General features: G+C 33.4%; 4 protein-coding genes and 1 long non-coding RNA gene across 10 annotated transcripts; 3 read left to right on the top strand and 2 right to left on the bottom strand.

Moving 5' to 3' along the window:
• Window positions 1-31: 31 nt before the first annotated feature.
• Window positions 32-3473, top strand: Amt (Ammonium transporter). Its single transcript, XM_029320141.2, has 12 exons — window positions 32-355; window positions 487-772; window positions 868-1025; window positions 1115-1226; window positions 1306-1511; window positions 1586-1717; window positions 1811-1906; window positions 2055-2143; window positions 2208-2297; window positions 2393-2480; window positions 2570-2773; window positions 3318-3473. The coding sequence occupies exons 1-11, from the start codon at window positions 226-228 to the stop codon at window positions 2737-2739; spliced, it is 1557 nt and encodes a 518-aa protein (XP_029175974.2). The 5' UTR covers window positions 32-225; the 3' UTR covers window positions 2740-2773; window positions 3318-3473.
• Orc4 (origin recognition complex subunit 4) lies at window positions 2775-6292 on the bottom strand. 2 transcript variants are annotated; one of them, XM_085481229.1, is made up of 6 exons: window positions 6100-6292; window positions 5345-5603; window positions 4931-5257; window positions 4349-4846; window positions 4117-4269; window positions 2775-4031 (listed from the first exon to the last, which is right to left on the bottom strand). In XM_085481229.1, exons 2-6 carry the CDS (start codon window positions 5558-5560, stop codon window positions 3870-3872), a joined length of 1356 nt encoding a protein of 451 aa, XP_085337355.1. In that variant the 5' UTR covers window positions 5561-5603; window positions 6100-6292; the 3' UTR covers window positions 2775-3869. The 2 variants fall into 2 exon arrangements, with proteins under 2 accessions (XP_085337355.1, XP_029175976.1); XM_029320143.2 differs by having other exon boundaries at window positions 5815-6291.
• On the top strand, window positions 5874-9618 carry mdlc (RING finger protein mdlc). Of its 2 annotated transcripts, XR_003822150.2 has the most exons (7): window positions 5874-6216; window positions 6360-6433; window positions 6654-6854; window positions 6956-7172; window positions 7279-7468; window positions 7557-7885; window positions 8458-9618. XR_003822150.2 is itself a non-coding variant. In XM_029320144.2 (6 exons), exons 1-6 carry the CDS (start codon window positions 6015-6017, stop codon window positions 7738-7740), a joined length of 1068 nt encoding a protein of 355 aa, XP_029175977.1. In that variant the 5' UTR covers window positions 5874-6014; the 3' UTR covers window positions 7741-7909. The 2 variants fall into 2 exon arrangements, 1 of the variants encoding a protein (XP_029175977.1); XM_029320144.2 differs by lacking the exon at window positions 8458-9618 and having other exon boundaries at window positions 7557-7909.
• On the bottom strand, window positions 7582-14345 carry LOC114944293 (uncharacterized). Of its 2 annotated transcripts, none has more exons than XR_003822152.2 (6): window positions 14267-14345; window positions 13556-14117; window positions 12596-13424; window positions 12197-12448; window positions 11640-11832; window positions 7582-9680 (listed from the first exon to the last, which is right to left on the bottom strand). It is a non-coding gene; the product is annotated as an uncharacterized LOC114944293 (long non-coding RNA). The 2 variants fall into 2 exon arrangements; XR_003822151.2 differs by having other exon boundaries at window positions 13230-13424.
• LOC114944292 (synaptic vesicle glycoprotein 2B) lies at window positions 9543-22061 on the top strand. 3 transcript variants are annotated; one of them, XR_014924412.1, is made up of 13 exons: window positions 9688-9748; window positions 13670-13961; window positions 15001-15148; window positions 15219-15399; window positions 15516-15837; window positions 15926-16084; window positions 16171-16259; window positions 16330-16494; window positions 16576-16695; window positions 16774-16994; window positions 17074-17236; window positions 17351-17678; window positions 17778-22061. XR_014924412.1 is itself a non-coding variant. In XM_085481228.1 (12 exons), exons 2-12 carry the CDS (start codon window positions 13686-13688, stop codon window positions 17529-17531), a joined length of 2025 nt encoding a protein of 674 aa, XP_085337354.1. In that variant the 5' UTR covers window positions 9543-9748; window positions 13670-13685; the 3' UTR covers window positions 17532-22061. The 3 variants fall into 3 exon arrangements, 2 of the variants coding, with proteins under 2 accessions (XP_085337354.1, XP_085337353.1); XM_085481228.1 differs by having other exon boundaries at window positions 9543-9748; window positions 17351-22061; XM_085481227.1 differs by lacking the exon at window positions 9688-9748 and having other exon boundaries at window positions 13894-14652; window positions 17351-22061.
• Window positions 22062-22341: the final 280 nt, after the last annotated feature.

Raw genomic sequence — 22341 nt, 5'->3', positions numbered from 1 at the left:
CAATCTAATATACCATTTCCTTTTATTGAACCTGTTTGATCAGTTGCTGACAGAAATGATCAATATATCAATACCAAATCTTGTTTTGTCCGAACATTCTGAATTTTTAATTTGTTTGTCCCGCGAAGTCCACACTTTACGCTCAAAGTATACCTGAAGAACGAAGCGAAATCAGTAGTCCACTTCCTAACAACGAAGAAACAGTTTGAACAATTTATCGTAGAAATGGCAAGTTATGAAAAAAATGATACAAACATTACTGTTGATAGATATGTTAGCCAATTATATAATCTTACTCAAGAAGACAGCAACTGGATTGTCACGAGTTCTTTTATGATTTTTACAATGCAAACAGGTATTTAGCAAAAATAAGTTTTCGAAAAAAAACTTTTATTTATTATAAAACTTATAAATTGTTTTTTATAATTATTTTTGTCGCATTTTTTATTATATCCAAATATTAATAATTTTATATGCTATCCATAGGATTTGGAATGCTAGAATCTGGTTGCGTCTCTTTGAAAAATGAAGTGAATATTATGATGAAGAATGTAGTCGATATAGTCCTCGGTGGTCTAACATATTGGATTTTCGGATTCGGAATCAGTTTTGGTTTAGATAAGCCTAACAATCCTTTTATTGGCGTGGGAGGTCTATTCATAGATCCTCCTATCGAGGATGAATACATGGGTTCCATCTGCGCAGCATTTCTATTTCAATTAAGCTTTGCCACTACTTCCACGACTATTGTTAGTGGTGCTATGGCTGAACGGTATTTATTAAATAAATTTCAAAAACTGTTTATATTGTACAATGTACATTTTGCATTTTTTAAATATTTATATACATTTTATTTTACATTTTTAGATGCAATTTTAAAGCATACTGTCTTTTCTCCTTTCTAAATACTATCGTATACTGCGTGCCAGCAGGATGGGTATGGGGCGATCATGGCTTTCTGAATAACATGGGAGTTGTCGACATTGCTGGCTCAGGGCCAGTACATCTTGTTGGTGGTATTTCAGGTATAATCACAAACATGTATTTAATCAAGTATTTGATTAACAGTAAAGTGATAAAATCATTAATATACAATTTATTTTTCTTCATACAGCACTCGCTTGCGCTATCATGCTCGGTCCCAGAGTAGGTAGATATGACAACGGCATCGATCCTCTGCCGCTCGGATGTCCTGTTAATGCGATTATGGGATTATTCGTATTATGGTAAAACAATCAGATTATTACACATCGAAACATGTATAATGCATTGCAAAATACATAAAGTGACTACAAATTGACGTAGGTGGGGCTGGTTAGCGTTCAACAGTGGCAGTACATACGGGGTAACCGGCGAACGATGGCAGTATGCAGCTCGAGCAGCCGTTTCTACGATGATGGGCAGTATGGGTGGTGGTCTAATTGGTTTAGGATTCAGCTTGACTAATCCGAATGGAATCGATGTCCTCAGTCAGATAAATGGTATCCTTGGTGCACTAGTGGCGATTACTGGTAAATGTTTGATTGATATAGAAATATTCGAAAAGATGAGTTAATTTTAATTTTTCATTGTAACTTTACGATAGGTGGATGTTTCTTGTATAAAGCCTGGGAAGCGATAATAGTTGGAATGATTGGTGCTTTTATTACGTGTATTGCAATGCCAGTATTTGATAAAATGCACATAGATGATCCTGTTGGAGCTGCCGCCACTCACGGTGTGTTTAATCTCATCGAACTTTTAATATAATTTCATAACTCTTATACTTGTCACAAAATAAATCAATCGCATCTGTTTAAAATATATATAGGTGTAACTGGTATCTGGGGAGTTATCGCCATTGGCTTATTTGCTGATAATCCATATCCCCTGGATACTACAAGTGGAAGGAAGGGTTTGTTCAAAGGTTTGCATACAATGATGCTTTTATACATATTTCATACATATTGTTCCAAATTATCATATATTATTTATATCAATTTATTATATTATTTATTAAATTACCATTTATATATAAATTTTATTAAATTATTTTATATAATAAATTTTTATAGGAGGCGGCTGGTATCTATTAGGAATACAAAGTTTAGCTGCGCTTTGTTTATCAGCTTGGAGTTTTAGCACCTCTATCATACTGCTTTGGGTATATCATATATAATTTCATTCTTTGAAAAGAACTAGATGTGAAAGACACTTTTTTTTTACAGCTAATAGACAAAATAATACCGATTAGAATGTCGGTTTATGAAGAAGTTCTTGGAGCAGATCTTGTAGAACATAGAATACGTCATTCAAAGGTACAAATTTTATTGATACTTTCTGTTGTCTATATTTTAATCTTTTAATTTTTTATTATACAAGTATCTAACTTACGCGAGATATGTTTGTACAGATAGGTGTGAGTCGTGCCATGTCGGCACTTCGACCATTTACTATGGAGCAGCAATTAAAAAGTGTACCTCCAGTAGGCATAAATCCTGGTAAGGCAAAATTATCTTAAATCTCTATAGCAAAATGCTATAATAATATAGTATTTATTACGAGTACATTACTCATTTCTTTGATGCAGGTCATGATTCGTATCTCATTCAGCATAAGAGCAAAAAATTGGAGAAGAATATAAAGTCTGAAAAACAACAGCCGCAACCAAAAAAATTGATAACCAGCTCTCAAATCAGAACAATTGCAGACTCCGCAATATCTACGGAGCCAAAGCCGCACTTTGCTTGGGTGGATTAAAAGATAAAAGGAAAGAACTCGTACAACACAAAATGTATGTATCGATACTTATCGGATGTAAATTTATTACAAATGTAAAAACATATACACGTATGTACTTTATAATTTCGTCGCATTCATCTCCAATAATCCGAAAAATATGTGCGGAAGACACATATTCCTTAATAAATATTTTTAAGTTCTTACACATTCATACGCAAATAAATTATTATACATAAACACACACACGCAACACACGATACAGAGATAATGAATATGATAAACAAAAAAATCACAGGCAAACTGAATTTCATGTAGTCTATGGCACGGATGTTTTTTTCAGTTGAATAACTTTAACTAATCATCCATTAAGATACTATCTACAATATCTATAATGCTCACATATTATTCTCGATACCTATATTAATGCTCATTATTATAGGAAATAAAATATTTCCATAAATATTTGTGCCTTCGTAATTTCATATATCGAAGACAATTACACCAGATTACTTTATTTCGTTTATATTGGCAGGAATTATCCCTGAAGACCACATTCAATATATATTTACAAAATATCATTCCTTTTTCCTTTTCAGATATTGTGCTGACGCATAAGGATATTTACAATTTATGCTTGTATATCATGTAATATTCTTCTCGATCTTCTATTCCAAGTAATATTAAATTGATTTTTAAAACTTTAATACTGAATACATATGTATGAATAGAAGGATTTGTAAGTATTCTGGAAATGTTAGACTAGAATATCACACCTTTTTCAGATTTACATGATGTATAAATAAAATTCCGCGTATTTTTCAAAATTTTTTCGTATAATATTTCATTTTTATAGCAATTATTATTTAAAAGTAGTTCAATATTTAAGTTTAATACATAAAAAAAATGTTTCTAAAAAATTAACTATTGTTTTTTATACTACATGTATGTGTAATATATGTGTGATAGTGATATGGTGTATATGTGTATTATCCTTTCTATTTAAGTGCGATAAAAAATATTCTAATATCTTATATCTATATAACTTGTTCTACAAAGACTTTGCTAAAGGAGACTTACCAATTACTTGTTATATGTGTTATTTTATGAAACACAATAGGTTGACTGTATATGATGCAACTATATCATTATTATATACTGCTTAACGCCCACTGAGAAACTTCTGTAGGGAGTCCTGAATAATTTTTCACAGCATCCATAACTTGTTGTGATGTTAATGTAAATTTATAATATTGATATTCCTTTTCGAATTTTGTATTCGTGTTTCCAACTGGTACCAAAATTTCTAAGTTCTAGAAAATATATGTACGTTTATCCACTTTCTTTTCAGTCTCAAGTATTCGAGAAAAAAAAATTACTTTAATATGAAAAGCTTACCTTGATATGCTCGAAAGCTTTCATAATAACTGGTTTCTGAACAGACTGTATAGAGGAATTCTGATTTGCAAACTTAATATAGCGATTGTAGACCGCTTCGAAATTCAATGGCTCGCCGTCATAAATGTCCGTCTCGTGTTTCATTGCTATAATCTACAATAATATCTCAATTAAAGTACTTCTTCTATTATAAATAAATTAATTTCACTGAAAATAATTGTAAGAAACGTACTAAACACATTTCCAAAATGGATAATCCCTCAAGCATCAACAATTTATCGTCCTCTGAAAAGATTTTACTAGCTTCTACAAAATCATTCACTTCCAATTTCTGATGCTTCTCGGATAATGTTGAGACTGCGACTGCGAGAAAATTTCTGAAGCTTCTCTCACTTACATCGATATGATACATTCTCTTAAGTAAATTCACCATTGTAACATTGCTAGTTAAACTCTTAATGTAATCATTCCACATGGAACCAAATTGTGGATCTATCGTACAATCGTCATATTGTTGCTCAACTTTATTGACATTCTCATCATCAGGTAAACTGAGAAGATTTTGAAAGAGTTCCAAACGATCGTCAAATGCGGACATAGGCTGTTCTGAAGATGATGTATCGCCCGGAAACAAGAATATTTGACGATGTGAAAATCTCGACTTGACTCTCTTCTCCAGTAATTCTACAACATCTAGTCTACAAGTAATTCCTAATACACATATTGGCACCTGCAAAATTTTACAAATTTTTCATTCATATAAAATTTGTACAAAATTTTTTAAAATGATATTTTAATACATTTAAATATTTACCTGTGCAGATTGAGCAACGTCAAATAGATTATACAATAATGTCTGATTGTGATGTCCACAGAACAGATCAAATTCGTCAAGTACAAAGATGATTGGTTTTGAACGTTTCTTATCACCAGATTTCAGGCAATCTAAGAGGAAACTTAGATTTTCTGCAAATGTCCCAAAAACCTTATCACCAACTACATTTTCCAATTGCATCTGACGAGTTAGATCTTTTAGTGCTAAACGATCATCTATATGAACCAATCCATGAAGGTTCACTATTAATGCATTATCTTTAAAGTTTTTTAAAGCTGACAATTCCTTTAAAACGCTATTGACAAGCTAAAATGATAAATTGTTATACATTATATATATGTATATGTTGTCATACATATTTTTTACATATAATTCTAAAAGAAAACTATCTACCGTTGTTTTTCCACTGCCTCTAGGTCCAATTAACAAAGCAGAATTGCTTTCACCCATTTCAACAGTACGTTTCACTAAATCCAACACGTGTAATCGCTCCTTAACATGATGTCTAAACTTGGTCTCAGGACACATTATTCTACGCTTCAAGTATTTACGTGTAAGCAATATCATATTGTCTTGAAAGTCAATTGCCATATTTTTCTTCTTACTCATGGTTCTTCTCAAATTGAAAAGCTGCTCAAAAGAAATGGAAGACCTGTAAGTTTATCGCAAAGTTTTAAAAATATCCATCTCCAGGTATTTTACATAAATCAATAAAGCTATAAAATACATTTTTTATGCAATATAAATTTTACATTTTTTTAAATAATCAATAATCTCTCCAACATCAGTCAATTCATCATTGTAGATATAGTACAATTATTATCAATATATAAATAAAATTATTACGATTAATTGTACTTTACCTTTAAGACTTAGGAGAGAAACGATATTTATATTTATAAATATAACATGGGATGAGCGTCAGAGGATATATAACCCAATTTCTCGCGAACGAAGATCAACGACTCCGCAGGAACGTATTTTTTGCGCGAATTTACACGAATTTTGGAGAACTAAATTGTTTTCGGTCAATCACAGCACGTCGCGATGTCACCGTATTTTAATGCAGAAAATAACGCTGTGTACGGGTGTAGCGGAAAAAATTAATCCGGCCGGACACGCTGAGAAAGGAAATAATATTTACGAACCAAACATGGATGATGCGGTGCAATCGCCAGAGAAGAAGAACTGCACCTTTCTGTTTAAAAAACGTAAAATTCGTAACAACGCGGCGAGAAGGCGAAAGGAAGCGGATAACGCTGATGGTGAGTCGTTGTAATAAATATCGATTTCACGACTAATTATAGATACGCATATCGGATAAGTTTGGTTAAACGAGCGTATTTTAGGTTATGTCTGAATAAACATATTGTGGATAAAACATTTGTGTGTTATTTTTTATACGTAGACAGCAGCGAGGATGAGACCACGGTGGTTAAAAAGGAGAAGAAGCAACGCGATCACAATCCTATGATACAAAGCGTAAGTATTTCGCACTGTAATCTATAATTTTCTACCTACTTATTGTATCGTTACAATTTGTGTTTTTTTACCATTATAATTGAATGTTATATAAATTTATAATATATTTATATTATAATGATAATTTATAATACACATTTGTATTATAATAATAATTTATAATATATATTAATAATTTTATAATATTTGTATATGTCTGATACATAATTTATTTCTCTAGACAAATGTAAAGAAGCAGGAAGAAAAAACCGAATATAACGATGATAGTGACGAAGATGATGTAACTGTCACGTATAAAAGTAATAGAACTGCTTTGCCAGCTGGTCCGAGTGACCAAGGAGCAACAGCTATTCTTCAGACAGAAACTGAAAAAGACAGAGATGCTCAGGCATTATTTGAAAAAGCTCAAAAAATAAATGAGGTATTTTGAACGAATTATTCATTAGATGTATTAATTAAATTTAAAATTGACTTAATCTAAAAAGATAGCGTCATTAATATTATCACTATTTTGATTATTAGGAATTAGAAGGAAAAGAGGATGATAAGATTTATAGGGGTTTGAATAATTATGCACAATATTATAAAAAGAAAGATACTGCAGCTGGAAATGCATCTAGTGGGATGGTACGTAAAGGACCAATTAGAGCACCATCTAATCTCAGAGCAACCGTGAGATGGGATTATCAACCTGATATATGCAAAGATTACAAAGAAACTGGTTTCTGTGGTTTTGGAGGTATATACGATTATATTTTAGTTCAATATTAAACAAATATAGTTTTATTTTAGTTGTATTTTTAAACAGATGTTATAGTAAACATTTCCCTTAAATTTTCTTTTAGATAGCTGTAAGTTTCTTCACGATCGATCAGATTATAAATTGGGATGGCAATTGGAAAGAGTTGCTGCTACTGGAGAAAGTAATAGTGGAGATGAAGACGATAAAAAATATGAGATTGACAGCGATGAGGATAACTTACCATTTAAATGCTTTATTTGTAGAAACAGTTTTACAGATCCAGTTGTTACAAAGTATGTGTTAATTAAATTTTTATTCAATACCATTGCTATATTAATATTTTAATATATAAAAAGGGTTAATCTATTTATTTTAATTTAGATGCAAGCATTATTTTTGTGAAAAATGTGCTTTGGAACATTATAGAAAAAGTACACGATGCTATGTTTGTAATACCCAAACTAATGGCACTTTTAATCCTGCAAAAGAACTCATTGTACGAACTAAAATGGAGGAGAAAGAAAAAATAACTGCAGCAAGCGAAGACGACTCTGACGACGATTAACAAAAATAAAATAATCCCTTCCAAACGTGAAATTTTATAATGATTAATATATAATATGAATAGAAATTGTAATCGTTAACATAGATTACTTTGATATATGTTGCCGACATATATAATGTACTTATATTTTATGGAACAATTAATGGTGAGTAAACGATCCTTCAGATAATTTCCTAACTTTTTTCTTGATGATTCTTTAAATGTTTCAATAACAAAGATATCTTTCGAAAATGTGTCGAGTTTGTTATGAATATTTTATCGAGTTAAAAAAGATATGATCTTATAAGCTTCTATACATATATACAATATATATAATAAAACGTAATGTCTATATAACAAGAGAAAATTATAGAGATTATTCAATCATAGAATTCTTTAGATATTTGCATATATACAGGTCTGTACATACAGACAGTATACTCAGATGTAGACATAATTTAAATATACAATATAATATTCATAAAATATAATTTTTGTCAAAAAAATAATTCAGAATACTATACTTTATTATTATTATTATTATTATTATTATTATTAAATGTAAAATTTTTAAATATGCATCTTGACCTATGATCAGATTTTTAATTATTTACCCAGATAGCCACAGTAATTATTATGACATCATTTTGATGGCAAGTGATGCATTTTGACATCAAAATGATGTCATAATAATTACTGTGGCTATCTGGGTATATATATATATTTTTTTTTTTTCAGTATACTCTATTTCTTTGGCCGGAATCAGTCTCTTAGAGTTTAGAAGCCGTTCCGCTAATAATTATCGGGCTAATGATTCGCAGGGGAGACCCCTGATCGGGGTGAAGGCGCTACATGTTGGGGCATCGCGACGCGAATCGATACACGGCGCAGGCGGCGTGTCGACGGCAGTGTTGTTTCCCTCCATACCGTGAAAATGTCACAATCGCTTTTCACGGGCCGCTCCTGCCGGGACAGAGTTCCGGTGTCCCCGCCTTGCTCGCGGCGCGCGAACGCGATATAGGAATCGCGCGAGATAAATCGGACGGCAGAAATCAAGCGATCTCATTCGGAAAGAGGCGTCGCGACCGATCACCGCGTTTCGCGGCGAAATCACCTCCTGCTACGCCGAGAGAGAATCGATTCTCGACAAAAGGACACGGCGCGCAAAAGGACGCGGACTCTACGCGGTGTTGGTCCTGGACTGCGCCGCATTTTATTTCGACGAAGAAGCATTTTGTTATTCGCGAAAAAAAGTTTATTATCGCACCTTTGTTAATAACGAGAGAATCTACGTATTTCTGAGTGCTGGGTGATTCGCTTCGCGAAAGGTTTAACGCGAGATCGCGCGGTGATTGTGGGTTGCGGTTGAGGTAGGTCTTGGCGTCGCAACGACCAAGAAAGAGAGATGGAAGAATTTTACTGAAAGATACCAAAGATATCAACTTTAGAATTAAGAGAGATAATGACGTGGGATATCATAATGTTCATTAATATATCTACTCTCCTATCTGTATATCTATATATTACTCGTTATGTAAATATTTAAATTATAAATTTTGACGTTATTAATCCACGTCTACGACATGAAAGTGACTAGTCATCAGTGATCGACGGATCATCATTTTACATCTGTCTATACCCGGTCTATACGTACGGAATCGTCGTATACGATATTGTTACGTAAATTTATTCGCGCGTTCGATCATATTCGCACTCTGTCGCTGACGTATATGTCGCATGTAAGGACGCGAGGGTGACTTTGTGACGAGTGATCGACTGCAGCTGTTGACGAAGAAGTAGACGTCACACACGGCTGCTGAATAAAACAGCAGTCTCTGAAGAGTAGTATCATCTTCAAGTCAAAGTGCTCCAAGTGCTTAGAGTTGACAACGCTCTTCATCGATCCGCGAAAATTAATCGACATATCCAACGACGATTTTCTTCATCCCGATGCGAGAAATCTGCAAACAGAGAAACGGCATTATCATTGGAAAGGTGCGGTATTTCACGGCGACTCCCTATCAACCAGGTGGGTGATTTACGCGTGGCGTGATAAGGACGCCGATGTGATAAGCGGCTATAATGATATCAATTCTCGTGCGATCTTATGAACGCGTCTGTTCCTCTCAATTATGCTTTTTGCATCCTTCTACATTTTCTCGAATTCAATATTGAAATAACGAGCAAAAAGATAAATCAGCCTCGCGATAAGAACATGATTAGTAGAAAGAAAACATTACATTAAAATAATAATTTTTTTAACACATATTTTATAATATTATTAAAAATTGTATTCATTTCATGAAAACTTGACATATTAATAATCAAAATTGTTGACAAAAGCTACATAATTATGAGAGCAAGGACAAATTTTCTTTCTATCTAATCCGCTTCTATTCCTTGGTTACGTGTTAATTATAGTTTTACGAGACTGAATTATTATTATTAATTGACGCAGATGCATAAACAAACAGATATTGTTTTGGCGACAGGTTTTGCATTCGATAATCATACTCGTGCGTGTCCGAGAATAATCTCTATAAATCGCATGTCGCAGTTTTCTCTTTCTCTCTCTCCCTGTACGCTTCGTCGTTTGGCTCCTATTCGCACTTATCTATGGATATCGCGTTGGTCCCACGTGCGACGCATATGTGTAACGTGTTGACAACCGAATACAGCGATAATGAGTATGCAATTATACGGAGATGACTGTGTGTCGGTAGATACGCAAGTTCAAACAATAATTAATCGTCGAGTAATTTTTTTCGCTTCGCTTGACATTGAGATAAATTCCATTTCGTCGCGAATGTAAATTGATACATGGTTTTTTTAGCATAACATTTTCGAAAAATTATTTACCTTCAAGGCAGGCATCTTTGCACACACACACACACACACACACACACATATATATATATATATATATATATATATATATATATATGTATTCATATATGTAACTGTTGTGATTGAGCATCTAGGATAAAGTTCTGGCACGAGATATTCGGAGTCAATATTTCCTTAGCGTAAACGTCGCGGAATGTCATCCGTCATTTGTCGCGACTAATTTGCAACGTTAAATGTTCTTGGCAAGTATAAGTGTAAGTTTAAAACGTGATCTCTCTAGACTCGCTCCGAGATAAATTGGATACAAAATTTTTTAATTAGAATTTTTTTCTAAAGGAAAATTGACTCCGAAGTATCTATATATATGTTTCGCGAGTGTTTTTCAATTTCATCTCCGAATGTATACTTTTCTTACAAGAAGCTCTCGTGTCCGTATAATGAGGCAAGTACGAAACAAAACGTTAATGTTCGCCGTCGACGGACGCTCTTATTATGTAGGTGTTCGGTCGTGTTTCAAAAATAACCGACGACGAGAAAATAGAGAACTGCGAAAACGCGACGCGGCCGTGATTGTCGGCGACATTAGCGGATACGTGGTTGACACGTGGTGCACGTGTACATATACACACGGTATTTACACACTCGTAGCTCCATGTCCATGTATATACTTTGGTGTACGGAAAATGTATATATATATATATATATATATATATATATATATATATATATATATATATATATGTATGTATGTATGTATATACATATATAGGGACTATGGAGCCGTGTGTAATCGGTTTAGGATCGATAAATCGCGTACATATGCGGTATATCGCGTCCGCGACAACAAAATACTTGACGCTGAATGTTTGAAAAATTTAACCGAGCTGATTTTTTCAACTCCTTGGTCAATTTTACTCGACAGATAGCATATTTTCAGATAAATGCTAAAAAAAGACGAAGATACACCTGTCGGATAAAATTTATCAAGAAGTTGGAACAACTATATGGTCCTATGAAACATATATGATGACACACGAAAATCACGGAAATGTTTTTCTCGCATCTATTCGCACCTGTCCGTCTTTGAGAAGATTAATGAATGTTCCATCGTCGCCCCAAAACCGAGGGAATGTATAATTTTAACGCCTCGTTCTTTTTTGTAACCAATGACGTAGTAGCACTTCTTCCTGCTTTTTTTCAGCAGCCAGGTGTACCGTTGACGTAAAATTGCACATTTTCACGATGAGATAAAGTTGACGGAGACGACTGTAAACAACAACACGACAAAATGTTAATAAAAGTGGAAAATTTTAACCCCGAGATAAAAAATTTCTATGATATACGATATTTTTTGAAATTTTGCATATTTTGCGATATGTGTCGTGTTGAGGACTCTCTACTGTTTTATTTCTCATGAAAATTTACTAGTTTTTTATATCTTCTTTTTTACAACTCTTTTGCAAATCTTTTACAAATAATCGCAACATTTTCCATCGCGTTTTCTGTACATATGTATATGTATAATACTATATGTGTTGCACGGAAAATTGCGTTATTATGATTAATGCAAATCGATGAATTAGTATGTATGAACACGAGAAAGAGAAGCTATGCGTAATACGCGCGTTACCCTATAGCAGGTCTTGTATTAATTCCGGGAATTAATCAGCCTTGGTAAAACGCGCGACCTCCGCGTGCTTCAATGTGGGCTCATAAACGTTGAATTACCGCTGCGAAATATAAGTGCACGCGAAAGCGGCTCCGGTTACTTTGAGTGTAAGGTCAACGGTAAGCACACACCAGACCGGTATATCCTCTTGTAAGCTGCGCACGAATCGAAGGATAGGGCCAAAATTTACGGCGTTTCGTGTATAAATATCGCCTATAAAAAAAGAGAAAAATATTAAAATTATGTTAGCCAAAGATATATATATATATATATATATATATATATATATATAACTTTAAGATCAAACGATATAACGTAAGATTTATCTTGCACATTAACTCCATGCAAGTATATACACACATTGATCGCGATAAACATAAACGCAACATACGAGAGTTCAATAACGTTCTCTCGCGTTCTTATTATTGGTATATATAAGCGGAGATATTGCATATTTATTGTTATATATAGCCGGCTAGATTTAAGGCGTTTGCGATAAAGGTCGAACATTAATTTCACTTGTCACACCGTGACGAATATCGTACACACATCCGAGAAACGTGGTCAGTGAACCGCACTTATAGACGTGACGCATGCCTTATTTCCACGTGTACCGCATGATAAACTTCATAATTGCAAAGCACAATACACCACTGTATTGTTAACACACTTGTGTTCCTAGTCCACGGTCAACTTTCCACGTCTTTCTGTGTCATAGAACGCGAAAGAGGGATTGTTTCAATAATTTACGACGAGTTTTATTAACGATCCTTGATCCGCGATGTAAAGGAGAGGCTGCAATTTTACAATATAATAAAATTAGAAGATATTTTTTTCGAAGATCGCGCAATTCTTTACGCTCCGCTGTCGCGCGGAGCAATCTACCGTTTAATATTATATCGATATAGCGTCGAAGCAAAAAGCGCGAAGGCGAACAAAATCGTAAAATAGATCGCACATGACGACGCATATCTTGTACATGAAACATAGTTACTTTAGTTCATTCTTGTAAAAATCCTGCCTCTCAATTCTTCTTCGCCTTCCTATTCGGCTTCCACCGCGGCTTTGCGTATCCCTCAAATGTCAATATTGTTGCAACCGATTCCCGCTCTTTTATCTCTCGGCTCGAATTCGTTTTATCTTATCTGCGTTATAATGTACAGGCGACATAAATCCAGAAGCGACCTATCTACAATTAAAGACATTTATAGCAATTTCTCTGTTTTTATAATTACAAAAATATTCCGACTCGCGTGCTACAATAACAATATGCGTGTTACAATTCCAATTATTGTTATATGGATATCAAAAGGTAATTACCGAACGAGATATTCTCTCTGGCAGGGGAGGATGCGCGTCAGAAGCAGGATATAATTCAACGAGATATATATTCGCCTATTGCGTATTCATTATCTTATTATTCCGCTTCGCCAGATGGTTTCTGGCAGTGATGCCCTCATCGGAGGAGGAAAGCCAGTGGCTCGTTGGCAGCGGGGGCGGCCTCGCACCCTCAGGCGGCAGCGTGAAAGCGACGAAAGTGAACGCGGCCGAACGCGGCTTGAACACTAGGACCGGTCTCTACACCGAGGAGATGACGACGCAGCCGACGAGCGTCACCACGGCCGGTGTCAACTCGGCCTCGGCCGACTCCGCGGAACACGATCTCATCGACTCCACCGCGGATGCGACCCTCCTGGCGCAGTTTCACGAGGACGCCATTAAGCAGGTGATTTCGGATGCCATGAGATTTTATTCTTTCAGAGGGACACTTGACATTTTTCGAAGAGTTAAGCGTCCTCAACTCCGCCGATTCTCGCTTTCTTCTCGAAATTATAACCTGTCAAACTGTAACCTGTCAAATTATAACCTGTCAATTTGTAACCTGTCAAGAAGAAAACTTTTATTATAGAGTGTCAAACGTCAATGATAAATTAGTCTTTAAACTCGTGAAGCATATAAGATTATCGATCAAATTATCTAATAATCTCTCATTGCAATTGTAGTATATTTTTTTGTATTATTATTACTCACGTTCTGAAATTTATGTTGCTTATTTGTGCGTGAGCGTGAGTCATTTCAAACCTAATCGATCACGATCACTAATCGATTGTCGAGATGCGTATCGATCGTTGATCTCGAATTCGAAAGTCGGCGTTTTATTGGTCGAGTGCATCGAGTGCAATGTATATAAAAATATGCGGGATACAATAAAAACATAACCTAGGTAAAACGGCGTCTTTTTTTGTTTTGACAGGGACCGAATTGTTTGGCTCAAAGTGAATGATTATTCTTGCACTCGTGAACTCGAATTCTTTTTTTTTTCTTATTCTAGGAAAATGGATGAAGTCCTGGACGAATCGATCGTCAAGGCAAAATATGTACCGCGCGAGGTACCCGGTTATTTGAAGGATTTCCCAGTAAATATTCTTTTCTTCACATTGGAGGTTACATTGATATTTCTCTGCAGTTGCGTCAATTTTTTAGTTCAAAGGAAGCTGCAATTGTACATTAAACGATGTCTCAAATAATTGTTGTTATAATCGATTATATGATAATGCACATCAATTTTTTTATTAAAAAAAATATTTTTATTAAGTTACAATTCTGAAAATTTATATGTACACACTTTTCCTATACCTTTTAATTATTGACGTTTGACAAAACTGTCAGATAGTCTAAAAAATATCGTTATTACATCAACATAATCTATTTTTTTATATTCAAATCTAAATAAATATAAATAAAATATTATTGTAATGTTGCAGGCTGGTGTTGGTTATTTCCAAATACTTGCCGCTTTTTGTACAGGCTTGAGTCTTGCAGCGGATACTGTTGAAATTTTTGTTGTTCCTTATATACTGCCAAGTGCAGAGGTTGAGCTATGTATCGAGGATAATGAGAAAGGATGGCTTGGTGAGTTGACATTACATATTATTAGGCATATTTTTTATGATTTGTGTTGCTAAGTAATGTCATTTTTCAGGCAATATTACTCTCATCGGTCTTGCACTGGGTGGTTTATTCTGGGGAGGCCTCGGAGACAGATTGGGAAGACGCAGGTCTCTCCTATCAGCCATGTCTGTACACGCTCTATTCAGCGGTGTTGCGACATTTATGCCCACTTATGGCACTTTTATGACAGCTAGATTCTGTTCAGCTCTTGGGTAAGCAATTTTTTGTGGCATTTTGTATGATTTAATATTGTCTTAAATTAAGACTTAAAGTAATTATTCAATTGGTAATAATTATTATTATTTAACATTATTCTCTCTTGTTACAGGGTAGGAGGAGCTGTACCACTGGCATTTGCATATCTCGCAGAATGTTGCCCACGATTAAGCAGAGGTCGTTGGACCGGAATACTCGTGGCTGCATGTGCACTAGGAGGTGTTTATGCCGCACTCTTAGCTTGGGCGGTGGTACCCACGACGGGAGAGATGGTCGTTCTGGAAAACAAGGAACACTTTAGCGCTTGGCATCGTTTCCTGTTATTATGTTGTTTGCCAGCATTGTGTTCCACATTTGGTCTTATCTTTCTACCGGAAAGTCCGAGATATCTTGTTGAGGCCGGACGAGATGTGGAAGCGATGATGGTTTATCAGGTAATATACATATAACTAAACAATGTTATAAAATGTATTTTTTTCTATATAATATTTGTATCTCTTACAATATAATTTCATGTTTTAGAGGATATATAAAAAGAATAACGCCCGAAAAAGTGCGACTGGTACTCAATATCAACTTTCTGAATTGGAACTTCCAACTAAAAGACCTCGTGGTTTGGCACCACCATCTCCGAGTAATCATACTAGCGTTTTGGCGGACATAATATATTCGATCGAAATGGTAAATATCTCAGAGAAAAAGATTTCTAAATCATATAATTACATATAGATAGCTTCAATATAAGATTTAATTTATTCTTTACATAGTTCTGGAATTCTTTCTTGGAATTATTCACTGCACCCTATTTACATGTGACTTTAATTCTCTTAATTATCTGGTCTGCGGCGTCATTCAGGTAAGTTTCTTTGCAGTTAGGTAATAATTATTAGTTATGAATTTATTGTATTTATGCATTATATATTCAGTATTTACGGTCTTATGATATGGTGTCCCGAATATCTGAAACTTTTGCGTGCAATGGAATATGAAGCTCATACTGAACACTTTCAAAGACTGGAATTTAATGATACAACGTTTACTGGTTCTTGGGAAAATCGTCAGTACAAAGATTCTACATTTTTTAATTGCAGGTACAAAAATGTTATTTTGATATAACTTACTATAACAAATAATATGTATCTTTTAATTATATAATTTATGTATATTTGCAGATTCACTAAAATGATATTTAGCCATGTCGATTTTGATAATTGTTCGTTCCAATCTGTAGAGTTCAGTAGCATTAAGTCTAGCAAAACTCATTTTAGAGACAGTATTATTATATATTCAAAGTAAGTAATAACATTATGCAATATTAAAATTCTTTTTATTTTATCTCAATAACAGGACATATACATATTTTATTACAGATTTGTTGACACAGATTTATCTGCACAAGTTTTCACTAGATGTAAATTGGAAAATAACACAGAATTAAGTTTAAGCGGACCATGTCCGACTCTTGATTTGGATTATAATATTTATATTGAAGAGGCGTTGCATGCTCACCTTGTTGCTCAATTGGCTTTTGTGCCAGCTGCTGCGCTTGCAGGTTTGGCGCTTACCGTTCTTCAGCGGCCAAAATTAATTGGTTAGTTGATAGTCTGATTGAAGGTAATAAAATAAATAGACTTTGAGCATAACTTTAACTAACAAACATATTTTTTTAGGTCTTTCACTTTTTTTCTCTTCCGTTGCTGCGTTATGTCTGATATTAATTCACAGAAACAGTTCAGCAGTTCTGGGCTTTGAAGGTGGCTTTACAGCACTGTTCGCTGTTGCATGGACATCATTAACTTTGGTGACAGTCGAGAGCTTCCCCACACATTTACGGTAAGGAAATAAAGTCTTAAAAGATAAGCTTTTTTTAAAGTCTTAAAGTATAAGCTTTTAATTCACACATTTTCGAAAATATATCTTACGTGTTTTTCTTTTTTTTTTTTCTAGGTGCACTGGTTTTGGACTCATAGCAGCGGCTATAAGAATATCGGGTCTGATAGGAACTACAACATATCAGACATTAGTGGATACGTCATTAATTGCACCTGCATTATTGACAGCATTGGCGTTACTGATTGCTAGCGCTGCAACTTTCAAATTGCCTCACACTCATACTGTTTTCTTATAATTCCATCAGTAGAATGTCAACAATGCATATCCAAACTGAAAACTTATCGTTGCATATGAAGCAAATTTATATGACGGTTTACAAATTGAAGAATTGGACCTTTAAAGACTATCTCGAATACATCAGAGACAGAAGAGAACGAGACACGTATGTTGTCTTTTATTATTTATCCTTAGAATTTATTCACGAAAAACGATGTTCAAGACATGTCAATAATTTGTTGATCAAAAGAAGAAAATTTTTTAGACGTCAAGACTTTGTATAAAGTGAAATATCCTAAGTAATAATGACGATAAGCACTGTTGTCTTTGGAGACACTTGCATATTTGAAGCGCACAGAACATTACGATTTTAGCTTGCTTGACATAGGACAAAATAATCTGGAGTTGGATCAAAGTATCCTATTGCTTATGGAATGTGAACAAATAATGTTATACGAGAATGATAATGTTTGGCGTGAACAAGATGAGAAATTCAAGATCAGCTGACACGACGTTTCCACGCGTAAAATAATCACTCTGAAACTAACGTAATGACTCTACTATATTTATCTTTGACGATAAACTGTTCTACAAGTATTGAGCAATGGATACGCGCATATGTGCAACTATTTTAATAAGGCATATGCCACGAAACGTGTCAATTTTAATAGAGGATGTACAGTCATCCATATAATATAATATAAATATATATATATTAAAATACATCAATTAGATTCCGATAAATAATAATTAGAAATCGGCAGTGCTGTTTGATATCTCGATTATTATTCCAAAGACGCAATGGTTATAGAATACATAGCTATTCTTACTTTTGATCGATAATAATTGATGCACGACATGGAACTTTTTGATATACTCTGATATAATTTATGAAAAGTAGATTCACTCAGATGTGATCACGTAGAACTCTACGTGAATATTTACTGCATATATAGACGGACTACGATGATAACATACAACACAGATCAGATTTTATATGTTCTTGCGAAAAAAAAAAATGAAAAAAATTCGCTTTACACATGTGAAAAACATTTCTCTAACAAGGGTAAATAACCGAGTAATTGTATATTCAGTATACTTTCGCTTTTTATCAATTTATTAGCATGCATTATAGATTTATTAACTAGATGCTAAAATATTGCTAATTCGAGAAATGAGAATGAAAGAGAAGAGAGGCATTATTCACATTATTATGTAAACGCTGCCGTATGAAAACCTCAATTCCTAGATGAAGACTTTCGAATGGAAAAGAATAGGGAAGATTCAGCTTTATAGCGTGAAAATCCAAGAGATTATCGCCTCTAGTCAACGTTAATCGTCTTTAAGCTTACAGTACGATCAATTAAGAGCGTGCGTCTGATTTTTTCTAGTGACACATATATTAAAACGTAGAATCTTATTTTCTACAAAAAGCAGAGTTACATCTACGTCTTGACGTATATATATGAGATATATCTGTAATCTACTTGGAAAAACTCTTTACTAAAGTTTTAACGTCGCTAAGAGACAATGAGTGGCACTGGCAAACTGAAAGAATGTAAAAAGAGTTCCTTGAAAGATAATCTAATTCCTAGGCAATAAGAATGAAGAAAAAAATCTGACGAGCAATTGTCGCGAAACGGAACTCGAAAAATGCAACTTTGTCGAATCTTCGAGGAGTTTATCAGAGAAGAGCTACTGTCGGCAGACTTAATAAGATAAATGTTTACGTCCCATCACGGTTAGTGAATTTTTTCATATCAGACTGTTGATCTATATATACAGAAAGATTAATATCCAAAGCCGAGGTTTACGGATGTCCAATCTGAATAAGAAGAGAAGTAGAAACGAAAGAGAATTGGCCGACACACGCCATTATCACATTCCAATGATTATCTTAGGGATGATTTCGTTTATTTCCGATGATATATAATTGTAACGCGAAGATCGTTCGTTTCTGCTTAGGGTAAATTACAATTCTTCGTAAACTTGATCGTGGAGTGTGAGTTGTGTCGGTATCGCTATTACGATTAATTTAACACATAATATTGGGATACCAAGATTGCAAGATTTCCAATTTAAAATACTCATAAAATTAAGTATGTTCATCGTCGGGACCATGTGACGACCAGCTTTTATTAGCTTTTTTTCATATTGGAACTTAGAATTAAAATATAATACATTGAGACAACACCGATGCCGGCACATACTCAACTCCATATAATTAATCCTGCTACAATATTCAAATTTATCATTACACGTAGGCTATACATATATGTATATATATACATATACATATACATATTACATTTTACTCGATTACACATATCATATTTATGAGCAAGCACTCTAGATTCGTAGGCCTTAGTCAAATTATTGACTAGAAACACAGAGGGAGACATGGAATAAAATGTAGGATAAAGGCAGCCATGCGAGATGATTCTCGAAAAAAGTAGACTGACCGCGAGAAAAAATCTGCCGAGGCACTATTTCCCGAACTTAGATTTCTTCAGCGAGAGTTACGTTAGTTTAGTTAGCCGATAAATATATATAGTGTATGTATATATTTTTGTTTTACACAATGAGATTATCAATTGATCAAACTGTGAAATCGAAAGTGAACACTATAATACTAAATATTAATTATTTATATTTATTTCGTCGTGATTCAAGAATAAATATATGCAAATCGCACTATTCAGAGAAATAATTGAATTTGCTGAATTAGTTGATAATATCATTGTGTCACAGAGAGAGACTGCTTCTTAATTGTTAAAGTTAAAAATATTTAATTAATTTTAAATTAAGGTCTTTTTTTGCATAGTCGACGCGAAAATGTTTTAAATTATTTTAGTTTTTTTCTAGAATTTATATTTGGTCGTAAATACATTTGACTGGTCATCGTTTTTAATCTTTGTGATATATGGATAAAGAAATTATATTTCAAAACGAAATTTTTACGTGAGAGATTGTAGGGATAAAACGTGAGAATACATAAAAGATAATGGTTTTTGAAAATTGTTATTGCGAAATTCTTATATCTATCTCAAAATTAATTATATAAAAGACTTATATAATTATTTTTGACAAATACGAAATTATACAGCAATACTGTCTCATATATTACGATACTATCAGAGTCAAATATAATAATTGTATTATGTTATTCGATGAATCTTAAAACTGTATAAAAAAAGACATTTTAATATTAATATTTCTTTGTATATCAATACTTTACATATTGTTAGGATAGGAAAATCAATTTTGCACTTTTTCTCTCGGATTTTCTCCTTTAAACAGTTGCACAATTACGTATAGTTTGGTAAAATTTAATTTCACGGAAATTATATATTTTTATGCAAATTTAATTTCACGAAAATGATATACTTTTATGCAAATTTAATTTCGTGAAAAGCAATTATGAAAATAAACATTTCTCAACGCAATTAGCAATTTAGGAGTTTATATCAATTTTATTGATTGAAGTTAATTTTTTGCCTGTTGCACTGAAAAGATCTTTAGATCTTATTATGATTGCTAATATTGTGAGAAATTTGTTATCCGAATGAGGTTTATTATATTAAATTTTACAGCGTAAATGACAGGCTATTCCATTCTTCGAAAATATATATTTAATCTAAGAGAGGCTACATCATTTTTAGAATATTTCGAAAGAACTGCGCATAGCATGTTATACTATACGATAATAGAGAAAAGCAACAATTCATTTATTTACATCACAGAGCGATTAGGTAAAGTTTATCTTTAATACAAGTTGTTCTATTTATCTTTCGATTAATTCACATTTGTATATAGTCTTTATATAGTGATAGAGTAATTTCACATGCCGATTGAATAATATCAACCAATATCTCTTCGCTGTCGACCGGAAGAGATGTTATGTATTGATATGTATTATCATTTTGCTCATTGTACCTAGAAGGTTGAACAAAAAACGAGATTACAAAACGTAATCCTTTAAGTAATAATTTCATCAGCTAGCTAAAGTGAAAATCATGTGAATATCATGAGGTACCCTCCTCCTGATTTTTTATAACATATTTCTGAAAAAAATATAATTCCGTTTTTATTTTAGACATGATATGATTTAGAAAAAGATTGGACGAGTGCAATTATACATGCGGATGAAAAATGACATTTTATATGCTTGCAATATGTAATATCTTTGAGCTGTATACATTTCTATGCTGTTAGAATCGAGTTCATAAATATGCGTTATAGCGATCATTTTATACATTATACATTTTACTCCTTCAAAATCGGTTTTTAATAGAAGTAAAAATATGCGAGTCGGCGGATAAGAGAGAAGGATAGAAGCGTTTCAAGAAATTGGCGCGAATGCTGTATACTATGTATTTGCGAATAAATTTTGATTTTCCCGATTAAAGGAACAGGGAATATCCATTCACATATTTTGATCTCGACGTCAAATTTTCTTACGATAAGAGTCGCGAGTTGTGACGATATTTAAATAAGATTAAGCTAAGAAATGTACGTAATTGAATTAATGAGAATTTTATTGAATCTATAGACGTCTTTATATTCTGCTCCATTCAGTGTTTGACGAGTAATCTTTTTATCAAAAATTTTGAAATATACTTTTTTTACAACATGTGCTATTATTAAACAATTTTTAGTATAGTTAATAATTTTTTGATCGAAGAATTAATGTTTGTAAATGTTAGAAATCGTAAAATTATTGTTAGAAACATTGTGAAAAATTTTAAACAGATTGTCGGTATTTTATTTCATTAGCGAACAAATTCGCCGATTAATTATTTATACATAATATTTTCATTTTCATATTT

Source organism: Nylanderia fulva, unplaced genomic scaffold (assembly GCF_048542155.1).
Source record: "Nylanderia fulva isolate GAGA-0341 unplaced genomic scaffold, ASM4854215v1 Scaffold17, whole genome shotgun sequence".
In the NCBI taxonomy this organism is placed as follows: Eukaryota; Metazoa; Arthropoda; class Insecta; order Hymenoptera; family Formicidae; genus Nylanderia; species Nylanderia fulva.
The sequence above is the reverse complement of the archived record's forward strand: the minus strand, read 5'-3'. Positions and strand labels throughout refer to the sequence as shown.

Excerpts from the sequence above, each read along its gene's own strand:
- Amt (XM_029320141.2), top strand. The coding sequence starts at position 226 with ATGGCAAGTTATGAAAAAAATGATACAAACATTACTGTTGATAGATAT. Across the intron at positions 773-867 it reads AGTGGTGCTATGGCTGAACG|ATGCAATTTTAAAGCATACT; the intron begins GTATTTATTAAA and ends TTACATTTTTAG. Across the intron at positions 2,144-2,207 it reads CCTCTATCATACTGCTTTGG|CTAATAGACAAAATAATACC; the intron begins GTATATCATATA and ends TTTTTTTTACAG.
- Orc4 (XM_085481229.1), bottom strand. The coding sequence starts at position 5,560 with ATGAGTAAGAAGAAAAATATGGCAATTGACTTTCAAGACAATATGATA. Across the intron at positions 4,847-4,930 it reads ACGTTGCTCAATCTGCACAG|GTGCCAATATGTGTATTAGG; the intron begins GTAAATATTTAA and ends AAAATTTTGCAG. Across the intron at positions 4,032-4,116 it reads AAGCTTTCGAGCATATCAAG|AACTTAGAAATTTTGGTACC; the intron begins GTAAGCTTTTCA and ends TATATTTTCTAG.
- mdlc (XM_029320144.2), top strand. The coding sequence starts at position 6,015 with ATGCAGAAAATAACGCTGTGTACGGGTGTAGCGGAAAAAATTAATCCG. Across the intron at positions 6,855-6,955 it reads AAGCTCAAAAAATAAATGAG|GAATTAGAAGGAAAAGAGGA; the intron begins GTATTTTGAACG and ends TTTGATTATTAG. Across the intron at positions 7,173-7,278 it reads TGGTTTCTGTGGTTTTGGAG|ATAGCTGTAAGTTTCTTCAC; the intron begins GTATATACGATT and ends ATTTTCTTTTAG.
- LOC114944292 (XM_085481228.1), top strand. The coding sequence starts at position 13,686 with ATGCCCTCATCGGAGGAGGAAAGCCAGTGGCTCGTTGGCAGCGGGGGC. Across the intron at positions 16,260-16,329 it reads TGGTCTGCGGCGTCATTCAG|TATTTACGGTCTTATGATAT; the intron begins GTAAGTTTCTTT and ends TTATATATTCAG. Across the intron at positions 16,995-17,073 it reads TCAGCGGCCAAAATTAATTG|GTCTTTCACTTTTTTTCTCT; the intron begins GTTAGTTGATAG and ends ATATTTTTTTAG.